At 37.8% G+C, this 24,692-nt stretch overlaps 1 protein-coding gene across 4 annotated transcripts in view; it reads right to left on the bottom strand.

The window, feature by feature from the left end:
* LOC135214988 (uncharacterized) overlaps window positions 1-24,692 on the bottom strand; it is a 79,064-nt gene that overhangs the window by 12,313 nt on the left and 42,059 nt on the right. For all 4 annotated transcript variants that reach the window (XM_064249498.1, XM_064249502.1, XM_064249499.1 and 1 more), the window contains 2 exons: window positions 9,973-10,155; window positions 2,913-3,094 (listed from right to left, as the gene is read on the bottom strand). In XM_064249498.1, the coding sequence (XP_064105568.1) occupies window positions 2,913-3,094; window positions 9,973-10,155 (365 nt within the window). The remainder of the gene's footprint in view (window positions 1-2,912; window positions 3,095-9,972; window positions 10,156-24,692) is intronic.

The following is a 24,692-nucleotide window of genomic DNA, read 5'->3' on the forward strand; positions in this document are numbered from 1 at the left end:
CACACCAGAAATGCTGTGGGACAAAAACATTGAAAATTGGTAATTTTTGTGAAAAAATGAAAAATTTCATGATTCCCGTTTACTGATGGTTAAATGTCCATTCTTTATATGATTTACCTACGAATATTCCTTTCCTGGGCGGCTATATTCATCAAGTTTTACATAACTCCACGCATTTGACCTCAAGTACATATCATCACTTACCACTGTTTCACCAAATCGAAACTATGACATTTATAGAGCTGTTAAACCCTTAACAACGTTACAACGCAGTATTCTGCAGATTTAATCTTTATATATATATCTCATAATAACTAAAGGCCGCACATATTCCTCAACGGCCGTCAGTTTGAACTGTTTCCTTACTATAATGATAGTAAAAGTAGCAATACTATTCTTTCTTTTGTTTCAATACATCAAGATTAGCATGGTATTGTACATAACATGGCCTGCGCAGTCGCTTGAGACGATCGGGGAACTAATCATTTCTATATTCTAGCTTCATTTTTACAAACAATTTATTGGCTATTGGACAACTACTTCCACAATTTAACCTGTCGTGAAAGATATTCTCATATTTTTCTAGGCTGACTTCAGATGTTATTTTTATTTATTTATTCTTATTTATTTATTTTTCTTTTATCAGCCTGTACTACGTAAAAGACCTATTCTTGTAGGTATCGTTTTGCTATCCTCGACATGTGTTGATACGCTTAACTGTGTCTGCCCTACAAATCACTGCAATATTATAAATTATTTTTGGGTATGACGTATACATTGCTTAACTTATTAGGCAAGTAGTTCGGCAATCTCTATACTGCGTCGTTAGCCTGCTCTATCTTTTGTTTTTCTTCTAATTTTTGTCTTCAACTTCTTCAATATCAATCCTTTTCCAGTCTTTCTTTGCTCTCTTAGAGAGAGAGAGAGAGAGAGAGAGAGAGAGAGAGAGAGAGAGAGAGAGAGAATATATTGCCTCAAGAAAACAATGCATTCTTTATCACGGCTCTCTCTCAGGTGCTCAGATGACGAGAGGGGTCGCGGTATTCTAAGTAGATCAGGATTTACTATTCAAGTGGACCAACGGTTTCAATGAATATAATCGAGAAGGTTTCCATTTGCTCCTCTGTTCAATATTATCTGGGTCATCTGGTCTGGGTAATTTCACTTTTCACATTTCACGTCCAGTCCACGGGAAGATGATGATTCATTCTTGTGTGGAAAAATGTCTAGGCCCAAGAATGCATTAATACTGAGATAACTTGATTAAAACTGAAGTTGCTTAAGATCCTCAAAATCTGGGGAAAAAAAAAGGACGACAGGACGAGAAAATGACGTGTTTCTAAAAAAAAAAAAAAAAAAAAAAAAAAAAAAAAAAAAAAAAAAATCTTTTGAAAGATTTTTTTAAGAAAGCGTGTATTTTGATGACCACTTAATTCAAAATCATCGGCTAAACTAAAAAAAATTACATAATACATACACAAACTCTCTAAGTAAAGAAATGAAAATTTCTAAACTGTTCACAGAAATGTCAATTAAATATAAATATTGAAATTTTAAATGCCATACAAATCTAAATATTTTTGCTTTATTATTAGTACTATTATTCAGTGCAAACGCAACGCTTTCGAATGGATGGCTCACGGAGGTAGGACTAATAACTTTCATATGTATTTTGATACACTGGGAGGAGTTTACGACTTCTTCCTGCCCAGACGAATAAAAAATGATTGTTCCAAGACTGTCGATAGCAATACTCATGATAACAATAGTAATAGTAGTAGTAGTAGTAGTAATGATAACAGTAATCGAGGTAGTACTAGTCCACATTTGCAAGGAATATGTAGCACCACCTTCTCGAAAGCTGAAATGACGTGCTACAACTGAAGACAGACTAACCCCTAAAATAAAAACAAATAAGTAAATTCTTCCTCTTCTTCAAGTGAAGGAAAAACAAGACTGGAGAGCTCCATAAACTTCGCAAAAACAAACAAAAAATAAAAGCAAATCTCAGTCCTATACGCAATAAAGTAATTACGTCGTCCATCCCGGTGCATCCGTAACCCTCATCCACGCACTTGAGGAGAAGTACAACACTTGAGAGGCGAGAGAGGGTCTCTCTCTCTCTCTCTCTCTCTCTCTCTCTCTCTCTCTCTCTCTCTCTCTCTCTCTCAAACCTTGTCGACCTCTCAATAGCTTTTCAAAGTATTCTACCTTTGCAATGGCAAATAGTGAGGTGATGCTTATGAAAACTGGTTTGTCTTTGCATTACGTTCCAATTAAACCAGTTTTGATGTACTGTTACTGCTCATTACAGAACATGATACATGCATTTCCTGCATAAATTTAATAAACTTTTTTCACAATGGTAAAAAGGAAAAAAATGTTCAAGTTACATGCAGTAAATGAAGGAAACGAACAGACATTATGTCTTCGTGTTTTGATGATCATGGAAATCAATGCCCACACTTTCCTCTGAAAAGTAGATTACCTGCCTTCGTCTTACACCTTCTTAAAAAAGGGGTAGGGGTGGAGGCGGGGGTGAACTCTTAATATTTACTCATAAATTCTGAATGTTCGTCATTAATGCAGAGTAGTAAAAATATTTTTTTAATCTCTAACCCTGGAAAGTGGAAATAAAATATGTAGGCTACAGCATATACGCCTAAGTGGAAAAATATATGTTATCAATTCTGATGTAATAATAAAGAAATGAACAAATCGTACAAACTGCATAAATGAAATAGCATCACGTCTATATTACAAATCAATTCGAGATACGGGCTAAACGACCACTCGACTCAGATCGCGTCACGTCAGTCCTCGGAAGACAACCGCCCGCCGAAGCCCACTGCTCCCAACCTTTCGCCATTCTCCACAGGTGAAAAACGAAGCGAAAACAACCTCATCCTTACGTTGCTCTCTTGGAAATCCTCGTATTCCTCGTCTAAAGTGCTATGGGTGTCCGCCATACTCTGCTGGTCGGCGCACACGCCCCTGCCGCTGCCCATGACGAGGCCGTCGCCGCTGGAACTGTTGCTGTAGCTGTTGGTACCACTGCTCGCGCTGCTGAGGCTCTCGCTCAAACGGTGCAGCACTGCAATTTAAGAAGAGGAAATGCTCAGTAAATAGTACGACATCTGCATAGCCTCATATATGTGATTTAAACTCATGATTCATCCCATATCATCACCTCTAACACATACGATATTATAACAAACTAATATCCCTCCACAAATAAAAGTTGCGTAACTAATCTTTGTATTTCTGATGTGATTTTGGAGAGGGTGACATTGGCTCCAATAAAAGAGGCCAGATCTCCTACTAAAATAAAGAAGAAGAAGAAGAAGAAGAAGAAGAAGAAGAAGAAGAAGAAGAAGAAGACATCTCTGCATTGAGAGTTATTCCTAGAAGTATGTATACAGGGCTGTTGAAGTGGACAATTGTGTTTGAAAACCTAAAATTCCAAGTTGAATTACGCGCAATTGCTTAGTTTTACGAAAACCATTTTACTTATTTAACTTCAAATTTTCCTTTTATAAGATAATAAATAAATAAATAATCAACAATCGCAAAAAATAATGGGAGGAAAATAATAAAATAATAACTATTTAGCACTCGCAATAAAATAAGGCGAGGAAAATAAAAGTAATGACCTCTTGGCAAAACAAAGAAATAATATTAACCTCAAAACGTTGGAATTTGAAAGGCTATATATGTAGGAGCCATCACAAATTCTTACCAATCACTTCTTTAGAAAGATTTAAGTTTGGTTCATTAGATTTCCCGACACCAATTGATTTAGAAACTCCTCCATACATAATTTTCATTTCCTTTTTTACTGCTGTCGAATGAATTTCCTATCAGATAATCTATATATATATATATATATATATATATATATATATATATATATATATATATATATATATATATATATATATATATGATTATCTGGTAAGAAAAAAGCTATACTGTAAATTCATTTCAATTCGAAACGAAAAATTACGAGATAGACAGAGACAAAGAGCAGAACTCCTTACATAACAAGATGCCACTGGGAAGTTTGTCCGGATGCAGGGCACATCCCTAAGGACTCGTAGGAGGAGACCATCATCCTTTTCAGACAAACGGACAGGTAGGGGGTGGGGGGGAAGCTGTTAGGATATGACTTATATCCTTCGTTTATAGCGCAGCTTCCCTCCATTCGACCCCCAACCGCCACCCCCCCCCCCTCTAACCTCTTATCAATATCTTCCTCTTCCCTTGACGGATGATAACTCAAACCTTGCCCCCCCCCCCCCCCACCACCCCCGCCCCATACCGTGAAATGCATAGTTTTGGTGTAGTGCTGATATGATCATTATTAACACACAGTATCCGTATATTTGAACACTTTTAATTCCAATATGATATCTGAAAACTATCTTAGTAATGTCTACTACAAGCTGAAGGTCAAAATGATAATAGTTTAGACCAGGAACCAATAATAATAATAATAATAATAATAATAATAATAATAATAATAATAATAATAAAAGGATGACCACACCAAACAAAAAGCAGTCCACCCTCAGCTTCCTAGCCTAGGGGATGTCTGGCAGCTCCAGACGAAAGCTCGCTACAAGAGAGAGAGAGAGAGAGACCTTACCTTACAGACCTTACAGTTCGTTCGGGTTGCCCCAGGTCCCTCAGTGTGAGGCGCCTCTAATGTCTACCAGAGAGTTGCTAGTACATCTTCCGGTATATTTTGCATCTTCCAATCTTGGATGGTCTGGGATGCAGTTTAGATATTTGTCGAGCTTATTCTTAAACACATCTACGCTACACTCCTGATATATTCCTCAGATGAGCTGGCAACGCATTGTAATCTACAGCTGCAATTATCGATGCTGGTGCGTAGTGGATTAATGTCCTGTGTGCTTTCCTTATTTTTCCTGGTATAGTTTTGGGCATTATTAATCTACCTCTGCTTGCTCTTTCTGATATTTTTAGTTCCATGATATTTTCTGTTATTCCTTCTATCTGCTTCCATGCCTGAATTATCATGTAGCGTTCTCTTTCTTCTCCTTTCATAGACTATATAATTTTTAAGGATTGTAGTCTTTCCCAGTAGTCCTAGGTCCTTAACTTCTTCTATTCTAGCTGTAAAGGACCTTTGTACACTCTCTATTTGTGCAATATCCTTTTGATAGTGTGGGTACCATATTCATATTGCAATATTCAAGTGGACTACGAACATATGTTTTATAAAGCATAATCATGTGTTCAGCTTTTCTTGTTTTGAAGTGCCGTAACAACATTCCCATTTTGCTTTACATTTTGCCAACAGAATTGCTATTTGATCATTGCTAACATGTTCCTATTCATCATCACACCAAGGTCTTTAACTGCTTCCTTATTTGTGATTGTCTCATTATTAGGTCCCCTATATGCATATAGCTTTCCTTCTCTGTCTCCATAATTTATTGATTCAAATTTATCAGAGTTAAATACCATCCTATTTACCTCAGCCCAATCATATACTTTTTGTTAAGGTCTCTTTGTAGAGCGTTCCTATCTTCATCACACAAGTAATTTCTCTACTTATTCTTGTGTCATCAGCGAAACTACTCACTACCGAATCCTTAACATTACTGTCTATGTCTCAATCATAATAACAAACAATATTGCAGCTAGCACCGTACCTTGTGGCACACCGGATATTACCTTGGTTTCATCCGATTTCTCATCGTTTGCAATAACTATCTGTTTTCTGTTGTGTAAAAATTCTTTTAACCATCATCCTACTTTATCTACGATATTGTGTTTTCTAATTTTCTTTGCAATATATTATGGTCTACTTTGTCAAAAGCTTTTGCAAAGTCTAGATAAACCACATCTGTTTCATTTCCGCTTTTCATATTTTTGAATATGTTCTCACGGTGGACTAACAGTTGGGTTTGTGTACTTTTTCCGGGTACGAAACCGTGTTGTCCTATATTAAACAAATTATTTTTTATTAAATGTTTCATAATATTTTTCTTCATTACCCTTTCATACACTTTCAAATATGTGATGTTAGACTCCCCACAGGCCTATAATTACTTGCCTCTAGTCTTGATCCACTTTTGAAAGTAGGGGTGATATATGCTAATTTGTGCTCATCATAAATCTTGCTGTATCTACACTTTGTCTTAATAATATTGCAAGTGGCTTTGCGATAGAATGAACTACTTTCTTTAACAAATGAGCAGGGACTCCATCCGGCCCTGCAGCAGCTCCATTTTTAATTTCATTAATTGCCTGCACAATATCAGCTTCATTAATTTCTATGTCAGCTAAATATTCACTATTTTCTTCCCTTACTTCTATATCATTATCTTCATTATCTATCTAGGGGTGAATTCTCTCTTATATCGTTTATGCCAGTATGTTGAAATTTCCTTTTTTTTTCATTCGTTAATCTCCCTTTCAATTCTCAGAGGGCCTATTTCTATTCTTCTTTTATTCATCTTCTTCGCATATGAGTATAATAGTTTGGGGTTTTGCTTGTATTTAATAATGGGGTTTTTTCTTCCAAGTCCCGTTTTTCATTTTCTTTTGATTGTAATAATCTTTTTTGTTCTGCATTTTCTATCTTACTTTTTAGTTCTATAACTTTCCATGCATTTTTTTCTTTTGCAAGACCTTTTTTCCACTTTCTGATTTTCTGGAACAAGATCCTTCTGTCTCTTGGTATGCATGAATGATGTTTACTTTTCTTCTTCGGTATATATTTTTCCACTATTTTCTCCAATATTTTATATAATATCTCCGTATTTACCCTTATGTCATCATTACGAAAATGTTATCCCAATCTTTGTTTAATTCTTCATTAATTCTGACCATTTTATATTTTTACTGTAGAAGTTGTATTTTCCATATCCTTCCCACTTTTTCATTTCTTGCTTATCTCTATTTTCACTTGCTTTGGAATGAACTGTTAATTCTATGACATTATGGTCTGAAATACTCGCATTATAAACTATTATTTCTTTAACATAATTCATCTCGTTCACAAATACTAGGTCTAAAGTATTTTCCTTTCTTGTTGGCAGGTGATTTATTTGTTGAATGTTGTATTCTAGTAGCATATCCTAATAGCTTTTCAAATTGCCTCTTATCTTCTGCACTACTATTACTCTCTTTTTTATATGTATAAGTACAACCACAATCTCCTATTCGTTCTTTCCATTCTACGAAAGGAAAGTTGAAGTCACCAGATAGGAGAATAGTCCAGTCCTTGTGATTTCTACATATATCATCCAATTTTTCAATTATTAAGTCAAACTCTTTAGTATTAGGAGGTCTATATATTACTATGTTCATCAATTTTTCAGATTCAAATTCTACCGCTATTAGTTCACATTCTGAGTTACTATATTTCTCATATATTTTTCCTTGTTTTTTGTCTTTCCCATATATTGCGGTTCCCCCTTGATTCCTATTTTTTCTATCTGATCTATAAGTTTGGAACCTTTTATTTGATCATCATTCCCAGTCTCTTGGGAATACCAGGTTTCACTTATATTCATTATATCTATTTTCTTTTCATTTTGGGTTAGTTCTTCTAAGTACTCTATTTTTCTTTTTGAGTTACTCGTAACTAAACCCTGCGCATTCATCACTATGATGTTTTGCGTGTTTTCTCCTTCATTTAATAATGGTAGTAATAAGGATTTTCCCATGTCTCTTTCCTGTTCTGGTATGTTGTTCTTTTTTCATTTCCAGAAATTCTGACATTAAAAAATCCAACTTTTTCCATAATATTTGATCTTCCTTCATCATAATTATTCATTTTGTGTCTGAATCTGCAATTTCTCCGTTTCTGCCAATATCCTCTTGCATAATAAATACAGTTATTATCTCTTGAGTAGAATTTCGGAGCTGATGCTTTGAAATTTTTTGCTGACACCTCTGCATATCTCATTGGTGGTTTGCTTTTCTCTTTTACCTGATATTCTTGATTTCTCTCTTTATTTGTTTCTTTCTTATTTTGGATTTTATTACTTGGTTGGTTATTTATTTGATTATGATTCATGGCTACAGGGTGCATATATTTGCATTTTTTGTCGAACTTACATCCTTTTCCTTCTTTTAGGTTTTTACATATTTTTGGATGCAGATCTCTGCAATCATCCCCATATCCATCTAAGTATGCACATTTACCATATATTTCATAGTTTTGACATATCTTAGGATGTTTGTAGTAACATCTTTCTCCAAATCTGCAATTCCCTCTTTTCAAAAGGTTGCAGATTTTGTCTTTCTTGTCTATTTTTTCCTCTTCCGTCATTGTGTAGATCTGGGTAGAGCCTCTTCGGGATTTGCTTTTCTGTTGTCATATCGTAACTTATTTCTTTCGTAGGTATGCTGCTTATTGCCTCATATGTAGTATCAATGAGTATCTCTGCATCCATACTTTTATCTTGTTCTTTGTTTTCCTTATTTTTTTCTGTCATTTCATTTTTGTTTACTTCTCTTCCGTTTTCCTCTTCTTCTTCTTCTTCTCCCTCTTCCTCTTCTTCTTCATCCTCAACTATTTGTACATTCAATCTTGATTTAATAACATTGTCTATCCATGATAGACATTGAACAAAAAATTCTTGTATCTTTTCTCAAATCTTGTATTACCTCAGCACACTGTGGATGGGTCGGAATGTTGCATGGCAGCACATTTTCTGATTAGGTTTTGTGGATTGACTATGCTATACCAAACCTTACACAGTTTTGCATGCTTTTGGCATTCTTTTTCCTAATGCATCAATTAGGATATTCACAAGATTCACCTTATTCATTTTCTTTGTCGGAATATGTTGGTTTATGTATATTTTCTTTATGAGTCTCTTGACCACTTGGATTTTATTTGGAACTTCTTCAATTATTTTCAAGATGTTTTCATTAGATTTGTTCCAGTTTGAAGGCTTATATCCTTCTAATATATCTATGAATGCTTTTTGTATCTTTTTTGGTTAGGACTGTTGCTGATTTCATAGATGATAAATGCCAGTTCCCTTCCTGCTACCTCATCGTATTGCGAATCTGCTAAACACGCTAAATTACGCCACCTCTTCCCGCAGTTGGAACTTACTGCCATCTTGTTCTGATTTATAGTATTACACTTGATAAACTAACTTAGAAGACGCTTTATCCTACTATTTTCACACTAATCTTATCACCGTAGTTCACGAACACTTCTAGATATTTCTCAAATTCTAGTCGTATGTTAAACTTGTGATATCTGTTGATTAATCTGACTTCACGCGGGTACGTCTCACCAAGCAAGATGGCTACTACGAGAGAGAGAGAGAGAGAGAGAGAGAGAGAGAGAGAGAGAGAGAGAGAGAGAGAGAGAATGGCTTTGATGACTATGATATCATAGTTTATCTGTAAAAATCTAAATACAGATAAATACAGTGATCTTGATCATGCATTTGAAAATGACCTCAATATAGACACTCTACCAGCCTGTTTAAATAAGAAGAAGAAGAAGAAGAAGAAGAAAAGTTTTAAACAGCAACAACCGCAACAACAACAACCTAATAATAATAATTAATAATAATGTAATAATAATCATAACAATAATAATAATAATAATAATAAGAAGAAGAAGAAGAAGAAGAAGAAGAAGAAGAAGAAGAAGAAGAAGAAGAAGAAGAAGAAGAAGGTTTAAACAGCAACAACAACAACAATAATAATAATAATAATAATAATAATAATAATAATAATAATAATAATAAGATGAAGAAGAATAAGAAGAAGACGAAGAAGAGGAAGAAGAAGAAGAAGAAGAAGGTTTAAACAGCAATAATAATAATAATAATAATAATAATAATAATAATAATAATAATAATAATAATAATAATAATAATAATGAATAATAATAATAATGAAGAAGAAGAAGAAGAAGAAGAAGAAGAAGAAGAATTGTGAAAATACAGCGGAATGACTTACATTGGTTGGGTCCTTGGTCCATGGCGAGATAAGGCAGAGACACGGAGGACCTTGCCCGTATCCTCAGCGTCGGGTAGGACAGGGCCAGGGCCTCCAGCTGCAGAACCAGGCCCCGCCGGAGGCATTCCACCTTCCCCGTGAGGGGCTCGTGGGACAGCGTCTCGCTGAGGAAGTAGTGAACTCCTGCGGGAGGAAAGATAAATATAATATAAATAAATAAATAAATAAATAATAATAATAATAATAATAATAATAATAATAATAATAATAATAATAATAATAATAATAATAATACTGAAAACCAGTGAAGACGAGTGGCTAAAGAGTGCATGGGAAGAAGGACCAATAAAAGTAGACGAAGACCCAGAAATATACAGAGACAGGAGAATGACAGACAGAACAGAGGACTGGCACAACAAACTAATGCACGGACAATACATGAGACAGACTAAAGAACTAGCCAGCGATGACACGTGGCAATGGCTACAGAGGGGAGAGCTAAAGAAGGAAACTGAAGGAATGATAACAGCGGCACAAGATCAGGCCCTAAGAACCAGATATGTTCAAAGAACGATAGACGGAAATAACATCTCTCCCATATGTAGGAAGTGCAATACGAAAAATGAAACCATAAACCACATAGCAAGCGAATGCCCGGCACTTGCACAGAACCAGTACAAAAAGAGGCATGATTCAGTGGCAAAAGCCCTCCACTGGAGCCTGTACAAGAAACATCAGCTACCTTGCAGTAATAAGTGGTATGAGCACCAACCTGAGGGAGTGATAGAAAACGATCAGGCAAAGATCCTCTGGGACTATGGTATCAGAAACAGATAGGGTGATAACGTGCAAAACAGACCAGACGTGACGTTGATTGACAAAGTCAAGAAGAAAGTATCACTCATTGATGTCGCAATACCATGGGACACCAGAGTTGAAGAGAGAGGGAAAATATGGATAAGTATCAAGATCTGAAAATAGAAACAAGAAGGATATGGTATGCCAGTGGAAATTGTACCCATAATCATAGGAGCACTAGGCACGATCCCAAGATCCCTGAAAAGGAATCTAGAAAAACTAGACGCTGAAGTAGCTCCAGAACTCATGCAGAAGAGTGTGATCCTAGAAACGGCACACATAGTAAGAAAAGTGATGGACTCCTAAGGAGGCAGGATGCAACCCGGAACCCCACACTATAAATACCGCCCAGTGGAATAGGAGGACTGTGATAGAGGGAAAAAAAAAAAAAAAAAAAAAAAATAATAATAATAATAATGTTTAGAGCCTTTTGTATTGACCTGAACGTACAACTTAGGCCAAAGGTCAGGGACAAGCACTGGGACCTATAAGGTCATTCAGCGCTGAAACGGAAATTGAAAGTAAAAGTCTTGGAACAAGCAAAGTTACCCTATGAGGTAAGCACGGAATGCAGAGACCCCAAATGCACCAGAGGGTTGTGTTCATACGAGGACACAAACACCGGACGCGTCGCAGAGCGAACGGAAACAAGCAAAACGCTGTAAATTACCTCCGTCCGGAGAGGAGGGCCAATGCGCTCATTACGTGGCCACGGAGTTACACGTGCAACGAATTCGGCTGCATCATGGGAAGGGAGATATCCAGATGCTACTCCATGTTGCTCAGGTGTCTGCTAGCAGAGTTGTAGGTAAGTACATACGTTCGTCAATTTCTAATGCACACACTCACACGCGCACACATATACATACATAAACATCCACTTCCTTCTACACACACACACACACGTTGTATATACATATATATATATATATATATATATATATATATATATATATATATATATATATATATATGACATATTGATTCCGAGGCAGAGCGAATTGGTTATTTAAGGACATTCGTAGCTTAATGCATGTATATAAATCACGGTGATGTGATAAGAAATTCATACATATATATGTGAGAGAGAGAGAGAGAGAGAGAGAGAGAGAGAGAGAGAGAGAGAGAGAGAGAGAGAGAGAGCAACGACTTTCTTTCGAGAAGCATTGCATCAACAAAGTCGTTCAAGATTTCATTCGGTGGCGTAAGAAACCAAGAGGAATAAACGTGACAAGGATGAGAAGTTCTCGCTTCTGAGAGGATTGTATCAACTAGAGTTTGCCAAAATACAAAAATGGACGGCAAAATCTAGCACTTGCATATAAACCGAACGTAAATTGTTCTTGCTCGATATTTACATCAATAGTCCTATTGATTCGCTTTGATGAATTCACGAAATATTATTTTAATACTAACATCTGCATAAAAAAAAAACGTAAATTGTGCATGCTAGATGTTTACATCAACAATATCCTACTGATTCTCTTTGAAGAATTCACGAAATATTATACTTTAATAATAAGAAAGAAAGTGTTCTCAAAGCCTTGGGGTAATCTGTACTGTTATTTCGCGTCGCTCGAAGCGTTTAAAATAAAAACAGTAAACTGCCAATGCAGCGGATTTTCCCAGCCAGACGATTTCAGTCGCTGACTCGAGTAATTTTTTTTTCTTTTTTTTTTTGCGGTCAGCTGATGAGAAAGAACCTTCGTTTCTCACAACTCCTGCAGCCGCCACTTCCTTCCTCTGTCTCCGGGAAACGAAGGACAAGCCAGCGGTAACAGTTCCTTCAGGCTACGGTATACAGAGGAGTTTACAACCAGAGGAGAGAGAGAGAGAGAGAGAGAGAGAGAGAGAGGAGAGAGAGAGAGAGAGAGAGAGTGGTTAGGACAAATTAAAAAACTGCATACCATATATATATATATATATATACATGTGTGTATGTATGTATACATATTATACACACACACACACACACACACACACACACACACAACACACACACCACACACACACAACACAATGTTTGTTTAAACATAATAATGTAGGGGGAGATTGGCCCGTAATTCACATTCGATGACAATTTTCTATTTATTCTTAAATATTACGTTATTTTCTACTTCCTAATCTTAAAAGTTCTGAGGTTATTGTATATTTCTTCTCTGGGATTTGTGAGTTTGCCTCATCTTTGGGGGTTCTGTTATTACGGAATATTTAATGCCAATAACCTCCGGAGGTCACTTGCCTGAATATAATCAGGTCAAAAGCTTAAAAGCTGCACGAGTATATCCGACTAATACGAATATATCCGACATTCTCTCCACAATGGACTGAATAAGTTCTATTATAACTTTTGTGAGATTTTCACGCCTAACCTGCTTCCCAAAATCAAGCACTAATTTTTTTTTTTTTTTTTTTTTTTTTTTTTTTTATTTTTTTTTTTTTTTTTTTTTTTTTTTTTTTTTTTTTTATCTTTTATCGTTGTTTTTCATTCTGGTCAGGGAAGAACAGCCAACACTGAAGAAGGGGGTTTCGAATACAGGTTTTGGGTTCAGGTGTAGAACCGGATTCTGATTCCATGATTCTTCACATCAATCTCCTTTACATTTAAATAATAATCAGAGTTCACACGGACTCTTTCATGGGTTCAAGTTTGACTTGTATTTTAATTTCGCTAGGTTGCAGGGTCCACAATAAATACAGCATGTGAGTATATGGACTTGAATGGATATTAAAAGCTTTCGAAACCTTGACTGAAGATGAACCTAGTGCAAGGTTCGAAAGCTTTTAATATCCATTAAAGACCATATACTCACATGCTATATTATTGTGAACCTGCAACCATTGTCATAATTTTCGACACGGAGAATTGTGCCCAATCATTTAAATTTTCTGAGGTTAAGTTTGTCTTGCTATAATACATTTGACCAGATATACATTAAAAGGACACGTACTGACATGCTGAGTATATTTATGTGGAATTACTATTTGCTCTAATATTGTGACCTGATGGGCGGTATAGAGGACATTCAGTTATATAAAAAAAAGCAATGTCAAATCTCGTAGACTAAAGTAATTACTTCATACCTACGAATGCAGTCCAGCTAATAGACCATTATAAGTACGAGAGAGAGAGAGAGAGAGAGAGAGAGAGAGAGAGAGAGAGAGAGAATAGTTTCACCAACAGAGGCCTACGAGAGAGAGAGAGAGAGAGAGAGAGAGAGAGAGGTAAAAAAAATCACTCTGTATTAACCCACTTTCCACATGGAAACACTTGCAATCGAAGGCAATCCAGAATGCAACTCGTCCAGTTATCATCGAGTCAGCCAGCAAGGTTTCAGCTCCGTGTGGAAACGCGGAGATTTCTTAAAAGCTCTTAATCGAATGTCCATGTTCGCGTTCTTTTCGTATTTACTGTTTGAACGACCTCTTGCCTGGATGGAAGATACCCAGAGGAAAGGGCATGAAACCCATTCGCGTCATCTATCACACTGGAGAAGAATAGAATAAATAAAATACTAAAGAAACTTTATTTGAAATCTCAACAACGTTCAAAGTAAAGACGGCCAACATAAACCAGCGAGATTTTATTAGAGCTGGCTCCTGACCCTTCTCTCGGAGAGAGAGAGAGAGAGAGAGAGAGAGAGAGAGAGAGAGAGAGAGAGAGCTGTAATGATTATGAACCTATAATGACATGGAACTCTGGTTTTCAGCTTACACTACGTAGGTCTCTTCTTGACTTATTTTTGACTTGCTTCTAGTTTCTTGGAGAATTCCGTTAGAGAGAGAGAGAGAGAGAGAGAGAGAGAGAGAGAGAGAGAGAGAGAGAGAGAGAGAGAAAGCAAACAGGTTCTACCTCATTGATATGCAAGGTGAAACGAATAACGCAATCTGTAATCCATTACTTATAAAACAGTCCTGACGGACGCAGGAATCCGCGCTTGTACGAAGCCGGGACCAGAATGAGTAATTTGCACGACCTCGAGCGAAGTACTTTACAGTCGTAAAAAAACATCAGCGTTCATAGAGCCTGAAATAAGGACAGATTTATTCGAAATAACGACGAATGCCAAAGATAAAGATAAGCACACTGATAGAGAGCCAAGTCAATTCCGCGCAAGGAAGATGAGTACAAGAATATATATATATAACCTCAGAGCCATTTAAAACTTTGAGAGACCATCAATGAAGGTCACCAGCGACTAAAAGGAAGAAGAAGAAGAGATGATGATGATGATGATGAGGGGGTGGGAAGACAAGACGACCCGATCTCTATAAAAAAAGGAGCCAACGAAGTTTCTTCCAAATGTGGACGTAAACGCTACTCCCGTCTATACACACAATAATGAGTGAGAAGTTGTGTAGGAGGCAGCTAAAAAGTTTGTGACTCACTTGCGACCGAGAACAGCGTAGGAGGCAGGAAGAGAATTAGTTTCTTCTTCCTCCTCCTCCTGCTCCTCCTCTCCATCTTGGTCATATCAAATTGCCCGGTTCCCTTGTTAAGGGCAATTAGGAAGAGGGAGAGGATTCTAGCAAGAGAGAGAGAAGCACCACTCCAACAGATTCTCGGAAAAGTGAGAAACATTACAAACGTTACTTCCGGTAGTTATGTATATACATCGGGGGCGATCGAATGAAACATATAAATATGCAAAATATGAACAAAACTGACAGATGTGACAAGCGTTATGGAGGAAAGAGGTGCAACAAATCTATACAATAAAATAAAATAGTTTTGCAACCAGGCAATACTACTATGTATTTCCCATACAGTCGTATACATCGTAATTTTTTACCGACATTATCCATTACCAAATTGTTTGTGAGAGAGAGAGAGAGAGAGAGAGAGAGAGAGAGAGAGAGAGAGAGTTTCGCCAACAGAGGCCTAGTGGATTTTGCCAATCCTGCACGTGACCACACACACACAGAGAGAGAGAGAGAGAGAGAGAGAGATTTAGCAACAGCAGCGTGCACGTGACGTCTGTATAATTATTACTCCTTATAATCACCACCCGGAGATTAAGAACGAAGCGACAAAAAAGCTCTTCTGTCTAAGTCGACGTTACTTAAATAAATACCAGCCGTGGCTTTATGGCTCCGAAGATTAAACAAAGAAGAAGAAGAAAGAGAGAAGTTGTTTCTCTACGTCACTGGTTCTCTAGATCCCTCACAATGCACGGGTACAAAAACATAGTCGTCAGCAAACAGCCGGACGACAGGTGACTTCAGTAGTTAGATGATGATCGTTGCAAGAGAGGGGAGGGGAGGAGGAACTACACCACATCAGTCTTCGGGGGGAAGGGGGGTGAGGAGAGGGGTCTGTGAGTTGACATACGAAAGTCCCGTAAATCCTTAAGCAAACGGATGAGACTATGGAATGCGAAATCCCAACATTCAAGATTAACTGGAAATGTTCCAAGGTGTTTTTACGCTCAAAGGAACACAAGATTATATCCATCATTTGGAAGCATTACTTACATACGTCAGTTTTCATTGTGTTTGTGTTACTGGAGACAGAAATAAAGCAAATACTGCGCTGATATTTGTCGGTGTGACGTCACAATATGACTTTAGAAGAAGCAATTGTTTTGAGTAGGGGGGTATTTATTCTGTCATTTTTTTTCAAGTTGTGTATACTGATTGGTAGTACATATAGGGGAGGAGGAGGAGAGAGGAGGAAGGAGGAGGAGGAGGAGGAGGAGGAGGAGGAGGAGATGGTTTCAGTCTCAAATAAACATTTCTAAGCAAACTCTGTAATCTAGATGACTGAAGACACCAACAGTAATCTTCTTTGAAGTTACAAAAGTGAAACATACTTTCGTTGTTGTAATCTTAACTGCATTTGGTAGGTTTTGTGCAGCATGACAAATTTGGATACATTTAGTTTTACCATAATTTTTTGCTTTATATATGGTGCCAATTTTTAAAAATGAAAGGATATATCATGCAAAAACATTTTTCAATAGGTAATTCGCTTAAAACATTTTTGTATTTAATCTTATATAAAAGTGAGATATCGCGGGAAAAAACATTATAGGTAAACAGTACGCGATTTATGCTTACCACAGAAAGAGAGAGAGAGAGAGAGAGAGAGAGAGAGAGAGAGAGAGGAGAGAGAGGAGAGAGATAAATTCTAATGGTTTTATATAACCTTCATGATGTGAATCTACCACCAAATCACTTTAGCCTATACCGTAAAAGGCAGATCATATTGATAAGAGTACAAATACTACAAAACAATATATCCATACAACAACAAAAACACTATCGCTTTCATACTTTCCAAGGTAATTCAAACTCGAAAGCCACACCACACAGTCCTCCGCACACTCACGCGTCGCAAATACAAATAAACAATCTAATTCTCATCATCAGAGAAAAAAGGAGCAAAGAATCTTCCAACCAAATCAAATCTCAAATTCGGTCAAAGAAATGACGCACCCGATTCGTTCTGTATAACAATTCTTCAGAGTGATTTTCTTCGGAGGTGCAGTAATGCACGTCAAGGAGTACTATCATCATCATCATCATCATCTATAAACTATCGCCATCAACTATCATCATCTCCTTCATCCTAGGCACGAGGATTACCTGACTGCCATCACGGTGGGTTCTTCCAACTCACGTCGAGGATGAGTTTAACTTGGCTTGAGAGAGAGAGAGAGAGAGAGAGAGAGAGAGAGAGAGAGAGAGAGAGAGAGAGAGAGAGAGAGAGAGATTATATAGTGCTATATCGATACTACTTTGATGTTATGCCATTTATCACATGACCGTTGAAGTGATCATTAGGACCTTGACAATGAGAGAGAGAGAGCAATGAATCTGTCAACTGATGTGTTGCCTGGTTACCATACAGAGAGAGAGAGAGAGAGAGAGAGAGAGAGAGAGAGAGATTTTTTTCAACCAATGAAACTGTTGTTTGATATGTTAATAGGGTATCATTTTTTGCCCAAGAGAGACGAGGAGAGAGAGAGAGAGAGCGAGATTGTTCAAAACCCCCAATGAAAACCTTTTGTTGGTTGATATGTTAAAACGGGTATCAATTCTGCAGAGAGAGAGAGAGAGAGAGAGAGAGAGAGAGAGAGAGAGAGAGAGAGAGAGAGAGAGAGAAGGACCTTGCCACATAGTATACACAGCGAATCTACCATTTCTGGGCCCCACTGGAAATAATAGGTCCAGACGACCCCAATGGAGAGAATGACATCCCTTGTCACGTCCCACTAGAATCAATCAATCAGTTCGGAGAGAGAAACCGAATCCTTCTTATCGGAGGACTTCTTGAATTCCTTAACAACTGACATCCTGCTTCTTCTCGCCAGCGCCGATTACCCCGAGCGAGCAATTTCTCTCTCGTGAGGCGAATTGAGAGAGAGAGAGAGAGAGAGAGAGAGAGAGAGAGCAGAATTCGTAACTGAATCATACGTCTTCTGGTGCCTTTGGTCTCTTGACGAGTCTAGTCGCTTGGAGTCGTTTCTAAAGCGAATAGGAACTAACATTTTAGGACAACGAATATCGCGTATTTTTCGTGACGTTGAAATTATGGTATATGTTGTCTTACAGGGAGTAGTAGGTTCCATAACAAAATTTAGATTCAAGTTGCTATGATGAACGTGATCGTTTGTAGACCGGATTCTCTCTCTCTCTCTCTCTCTCTCTCTCTCTCTCTCTCAAGACACATATATATACTCATATTTATGTTTTATTTGTGCGCGCCAAAAAATGCACTTCTAGCATAAATTCACATTTTACATCAACCTAGTTTCTCGCATTAATAATAATAATAATAATAATAATAATAATAATAATAATAATAATAATAATAATAATAATGTTCAAAGAACGATAGACGGAAATAACATCTTTCCCATATGTAGGAAGTGCAATACGAAAAATGAAACCCATAAACCACATAGCAAGCGAATGTCCGGCACTTGCACAGAACCAGTACAAAAAGAGGCATGATTCAGTGGCAAAAGCCCTCCACTGGAGCCTGTGCAAGAAACATCAGCTACCTTGCAGTAATAAGTGGTACGAGCACCAACCTGAGGGAGTGATAGAAAACGATCAGGCAAAGATCCTCTGGGACTATGGTATCAGAACGGATAGGGTGATACGTGCAAATAGACCAGACGTGACGTTGATTGACAAAGTCAAGAAGAAAGTATCACTCATTGATGTCGCAATACCATGGGACACCAGAGTTGAGGAGAAAGAAAGGGAAAAAATGGATAAGTATCAAGATCTGAAAATAGAAATAAGAATATGTGATATGCCAGTGGAAATCGTACCCATAATCATAGGAGTACTAGGCACGATCCCAAGATCCCTGAAAAGGAATCTAGAAAAACTAGACGCTGAAGTAGCTCCAGGACTCATGCAGAAGAGTGTGATCCTAGAAACGGCGCACATAGTAAGAAAAGTGATGGACTCCTAAGGAGGCAGGATGCAACCCAGAACCCCACACTAAAAATACCACCCAGTCGAATTGGAGGACTGTGATAGAGCAAAAAAAAAATAAATAAATAAAATATAATAATAATAACAATAATAATAGCGTTCAGACACAGCAATCCTCTTGCAAGGCTGCGTAATCCACTTACAAAGAAGTCAACTTCTCGAAAATCACATGACTACCTCTCCCGACTCCCATACACCAATCCCTAACTTCTTGCAAGCCGCATTTAAAAAAAATGCCGTCAAAAAGTGCAGCGTAATTTTGATAACAAAACGCGCAAAGAAACTGTGCTGACACCATAATACGTCGGCGGAAGTGATAACAATGACACAATGACTATTAGAGTGATAATGTTAATGATAGAAGTAAGTAGACTCCAGGACCCCTATCTGGTTTCTACGTTCCCAGGACAACGGAGGAGAAGAGGAGACGGAACGTTCAGTACCCAAGACGGGGCAAAGACGCCGAAGGAAGCAGAGGAGGTAAGAGAAAACGAACGTTAATAAAAAAAGAAAGAAAAAAAATCCACTTTTAATTGTAGTTAACGACGCCGTTCATTATGATTTACGAGTCGAATTTGATCCTGAGACTGTAACGCTATAGTAGGATCTCCCTATCAACGCCAGGTAAAAAAAAAACGAAGATGATAATAATTACATTCACTTCGTAATGCTGGGTACTTGAGAAGGAATTGATGTGTGCACACTTCTTTTGTACGATGACGCCTGCGCGGGGCGAGAGCGCATCTCCATTAAGAGAGAGAGAGAGAGAGAGAGAGAGAGAGAGAGAGAGAGAGAGAGAGAGAGAGGAGGGGGCGGAGAAGGCATGCATGCATACACGCACACACACACACACACAAGCATACACACATACATATATATAAATTTACACATGTATTTATGCATATAAACAGAGCACATCTTCATTGAGAGAGAGAGAGAGAGAGAGAGAGAGAGAGAGAGAGAGAGAGAGAGAGAGAAGGCATGCATGGATACATACACAATCACACGCATATGCACACATACATATATATAAATTTACACACACACGTATATAAACACACATATTAATAAATAAACTTAACCATAAGCCTTTTCACTGTAGAGAGCATCATACCTCCATACTATACGTTGCCATTACACACGAGCAAATGATAAACAAGATTGGATGGCGAACTGAAGGACTTTTTTTTTCCTTTTCATTTACGAAAACGAGTCACGGCCTGAGATGACGAGAATAAAGAAGAAGAAGCAGCAGCTTAAAAAGTGTCATACCATCAGCCCAACTTCCATCTCTGCATAACAACGACGGACCCGTTATTACGGGGTCTTGGTGGTATGGAGGGGGGGGGAGGGGGAGGAGGGGGGGGGGGTGGCAATTCGTTTGCAATTTCAATCACAGCATCCATATACGCAATCGCGGGATGTCTCCTCCTTTCCATTATCATCAAACTGTTTGTCACAAAAAAAAAATGAGGCAACCACGCAAATCTTGCCAATAATTGGCCGTTTGTCCCAGTGAGAGAAAATTGAATATTCTCTCCCAACTTCTGCCACAAGGCAGTGATGTAATCTCAGTTTTATATAATGAGGGAGAAACTAAATTAACGTCGCAGAGACCGCTGATGTTGCCAATGACATCACGGCCTCTGACTTTGGAACTGGGGAAGAATTAACATATACAGCAGCATCAAGGAATCTAGTTAAAATCCTTAGCAGGAATCCATTGTGTAGAGGCGAAGTGGGGAAGGGAGATTTATTGATTATGAAGTTTAGGGAGATTTATTGCAAGAAGTGGAGAGAATTCCAGTCACAATTAAGGCTTCATCGGGTGGGTTCCAAACCTCTTTAAAATGTTAAGAGGTATCCAATGCGTAACGCGGTATACATATAGATTGGATCTCACGGATGTTATCGTTCAAAAAAAATAAAGACGACTTTCTCTTTGAATTGATATTCATCGAGAGAGAGAGAGAGAGAGAGAGAGAGAGAGAGAGAGAGAGAGAGAGAGACTAATATGAGTATTTAAAATGCTTGAAGATTTTAAACTGTGGGGTTATCAATATACCCATATTACTGGCCTTTCAAAAACAAGTGTACCTAAAATCTGTCAACAAAAGATTGAGAATACTTCCCCCGAAACAGAATACTAGAATTGGACAGATAAGTCAATGGCTAAATCATCTGAAATTGTCTTGTAAACATTGAATTTGACTTTGGCATAGGAGAGACCAATATCAGAGATTTTGACTTTAGTATATGAGAAATAACTTGAGATTGTTTGTTTGTTTGTGTGTTTGAATGATGTTTTTACGTTGCATGGAACCAGTGGTTATTCAGCAACGGGATCAACAGCTCTACGTGACTTCCGAACAACGTCGAGAGTGAGTTTCTACTAGAAATACACATCTCTGACCCCTCAATGGAATGCTCGAGAATCGAACTCGCGGCCACCGAGGAAGCAGGCCAAGACCATACCAACCACGCCACTGAGGCGTTACAACTTAGAGATTGTAACCAGAAAGGAAGCAACACTGGAGGTGTCAGAGGAGGGCGTTGTACCATCAGCAACACTGAACAGTTAGACAAAACTTTGGTAAGGAAGTTTGGCGAAACGTCTTTACGTTTCAAAGACGTCTACAACAAAGAAAACGGGATCCTTGAAGAATGACCTAAACATCAAGAAGAACTGAAGGTCGTACTTGTGGATTTTACCTCGAAATTTCTGCAGTCTTATACTAAGGGTACACTAGGGTACACTAGGGGTACACTAGGGGTGCAAGGTTCATGAGTGTGGAAAGATGTTGAATGGGACCGAGGGACTTCATGAGGACCTTCGGACTCTTCAACCAACAGAAATCAACAGAGATCATACAGGGTTCGATACATGTCATCACATAAGAGCAAAGCAATGGACATTTAAGGAAGTAATGGTGAAGTAGTGAATATAGATTGAAGAATATCAGAAAATAAACAGAACTATTCAGAGTTAGCGTTGAGGACACAAAAGAGGCCACAACTATAAAAGTAGCACAAACTACACTGCTATTGCAATCTGTGTAGAACTCAGACAAGACATTTTCTCTCTATAGCACCGGCGTCCCAAAAAACAAGATACCATATGATACAAGATCTTAAGATCCTACAAATAAAGATGAATAGGTAATAGAATGAATATTATCTCTCTCTCTCTCTCTCTCTCTCTCTCTCTCTCTCTCTCTCTCTCTCCTCTCTCAAACACACGTTAACAAACATAAAAAAAAATTATGGAGTGGAACATATTGCGCGCCCATTCCTTTGCAACCTGTTAACTAGGCAATAACTTGCTTAGTATGTATGTATGTATATAAGTATGCATGTGTATATGTTTATACAGACATATATAATTATATGTATAAATATATATAGTATATATAATATATATATATATATATATAATATATATATATGTCGTGAAACGATAACCAAATGCAACATAAATTCAAAGATATCTGTCACCTATCAACAGCCATGACGGAAGGAAGGTCATATATACCGCCACACGGCTACACCTTCCAGCTTTCTCTCTCTCTCTCTCTCTCTCTCTCTCTCTCTCTCTCTCTCTCTCTCTCTCTCTCTCTCTCTCTCTCTCTCTCTAACTGTACTTCCAGGGGAGCAGAGGAGAATGGCTCTCTGTATGCGGGACATACTTATAGAGGCTGGAATCGGCTACGTGAGTCATCCACCTCACAGAATCCGGTCCCCAAAGACCAGGTCATGAGGTATAGGAGCCAGATAGAGAAAAAAAAGAAGCTGCGTCGAGAACGCGTGCTGCAAACGCCAGCACTTTGCTGGACAGCTTCAGTGACGGTTGCAGAGGTGAATCATTGTTCAGCAGCAACATTGGCATATATATACACGGGTCAGTGCATCTTCGTCATAAAATGGTAGAGGATTTAAACACGGATTCTTCTCAAGTCAAAATAATCGTAGGCAGTTTTTATGATGTTGCGCATAACATGATTTCTTGTCGAACAATTGAACTAAACAAAAAAATATTTAGGTCCCACCTTGCCCCCAGGTAAAGATATCGCACCCCGGACGTAAATTCCATGTTGACCATTTCTGTCACCGATTGAAATTATAAGTCAGACCCTTATAATCCATCAATCTCTCTCTCCCCACTGCCCATCCCACACCCACCTCTCTCTCTCTCTCTCTCTCTCTCTCTTCTCTCTCTCTCATCTCTCTCTCTCTCTCCTCTCCAAATTCAGACCACTCTCTGCACGATAATAAAAGGTGCTAAGTAACTGAAAAATATATTTACCAAACGAAGTAGCTGGTTGGAATAATAATAATAATAATAATAAATAATAATAATAATAATAATAATAATAATAATAATATAATAATAAATGGAATGGGATAATACGTTACTGTCACAGATGGGAAAGGAAGCATTTGTCGCTGAACTTCCCACTTAAAGAGGCAAAATGGCGTGTTTACGAAACGGAATCCTTAAAAAACCAATCCGGGAATAATTTTTTTAAGATAAGAACGTGCCGTCAACGAGATATTGCCTCAAGTCTCTCGGGTTTTTAAGAACCTCTTCGCGAGACATCTGAATTCAGTCGCTTTCCTTTTTCTTTAACGAGATGACGTCTGTGAAACAAGTTTGCGTTTGAAAAAAAAAAAAAACTGTAAACACGCTCATTAGTTGAGCGTTCATAAATTACACGTGATTTATAAATATCACTTGCTTGAATTAAATGTAATTTAAGATAAACGCGAACAGTCTGTGAGATGGTAATTATACACGAAGCTACGGACATAATTCTGAGGTCTGTTGAAAAATAACAACTCGAGCAACATCGCTAAAAATAAACATCTTTTGGGTACCGGCTGAAATCTAATGCATTTCCCAGAATAACTGTTGGACAACCCCGGCTTTCTCTTTGCTTTTCATTCTTGCTATGACGAAGAAGAAGAAGAAGAGGAGAAGGAGGAAGAAGAAGAAGAAGAAGAAGAAGGAGAAGAAGAAAACAAAATCAGGTTTTGATCTACCTACGACTGGGCTTATGCATTGCATTTACAAAACTCGACGTGGATTAACGAACGCTTTTGTAAATTGCATAAGGGCACCTTGTGCCTTTGGATTATTCTTGAAAACAAACACGGAGAGAGAATGCTCAAGAACTACGAAAACAGCTCCGTTGAGAGGATTGTTAAACGGCACTAAAGGTATATTTAAAAAACAATTCTCCGTTACGTTTCATGGCTTATTGTTATACAAGTTCGCCTGTGGCAATGAACTTTTTGTTTTTCGAAATCGCAGAGAGAGAGAGAGAGAGAGAGAGAGAGAGAGAGAGAGAGAGAGAGAGAGAGAGAGAGAGAGGAAATGAGTAATTGGACTACCATAAAATTAGTCGGTA

Source organism: Macrobrachium nipponense, chromosome 46 (assembly GCF_015104395.2).
Source record: "Macrobrachium nipponense isolate FS-2020 chromosome 46, ASM1510439v2, whole genome shotgun sequence".
NCBI classification, from domain to species: Eukaryota; Metazoa; Arthropoda; class Malacostraca; order Decapoda; family Palaemonidae; genus Macrobrachium; species Macrobrachium nipponense.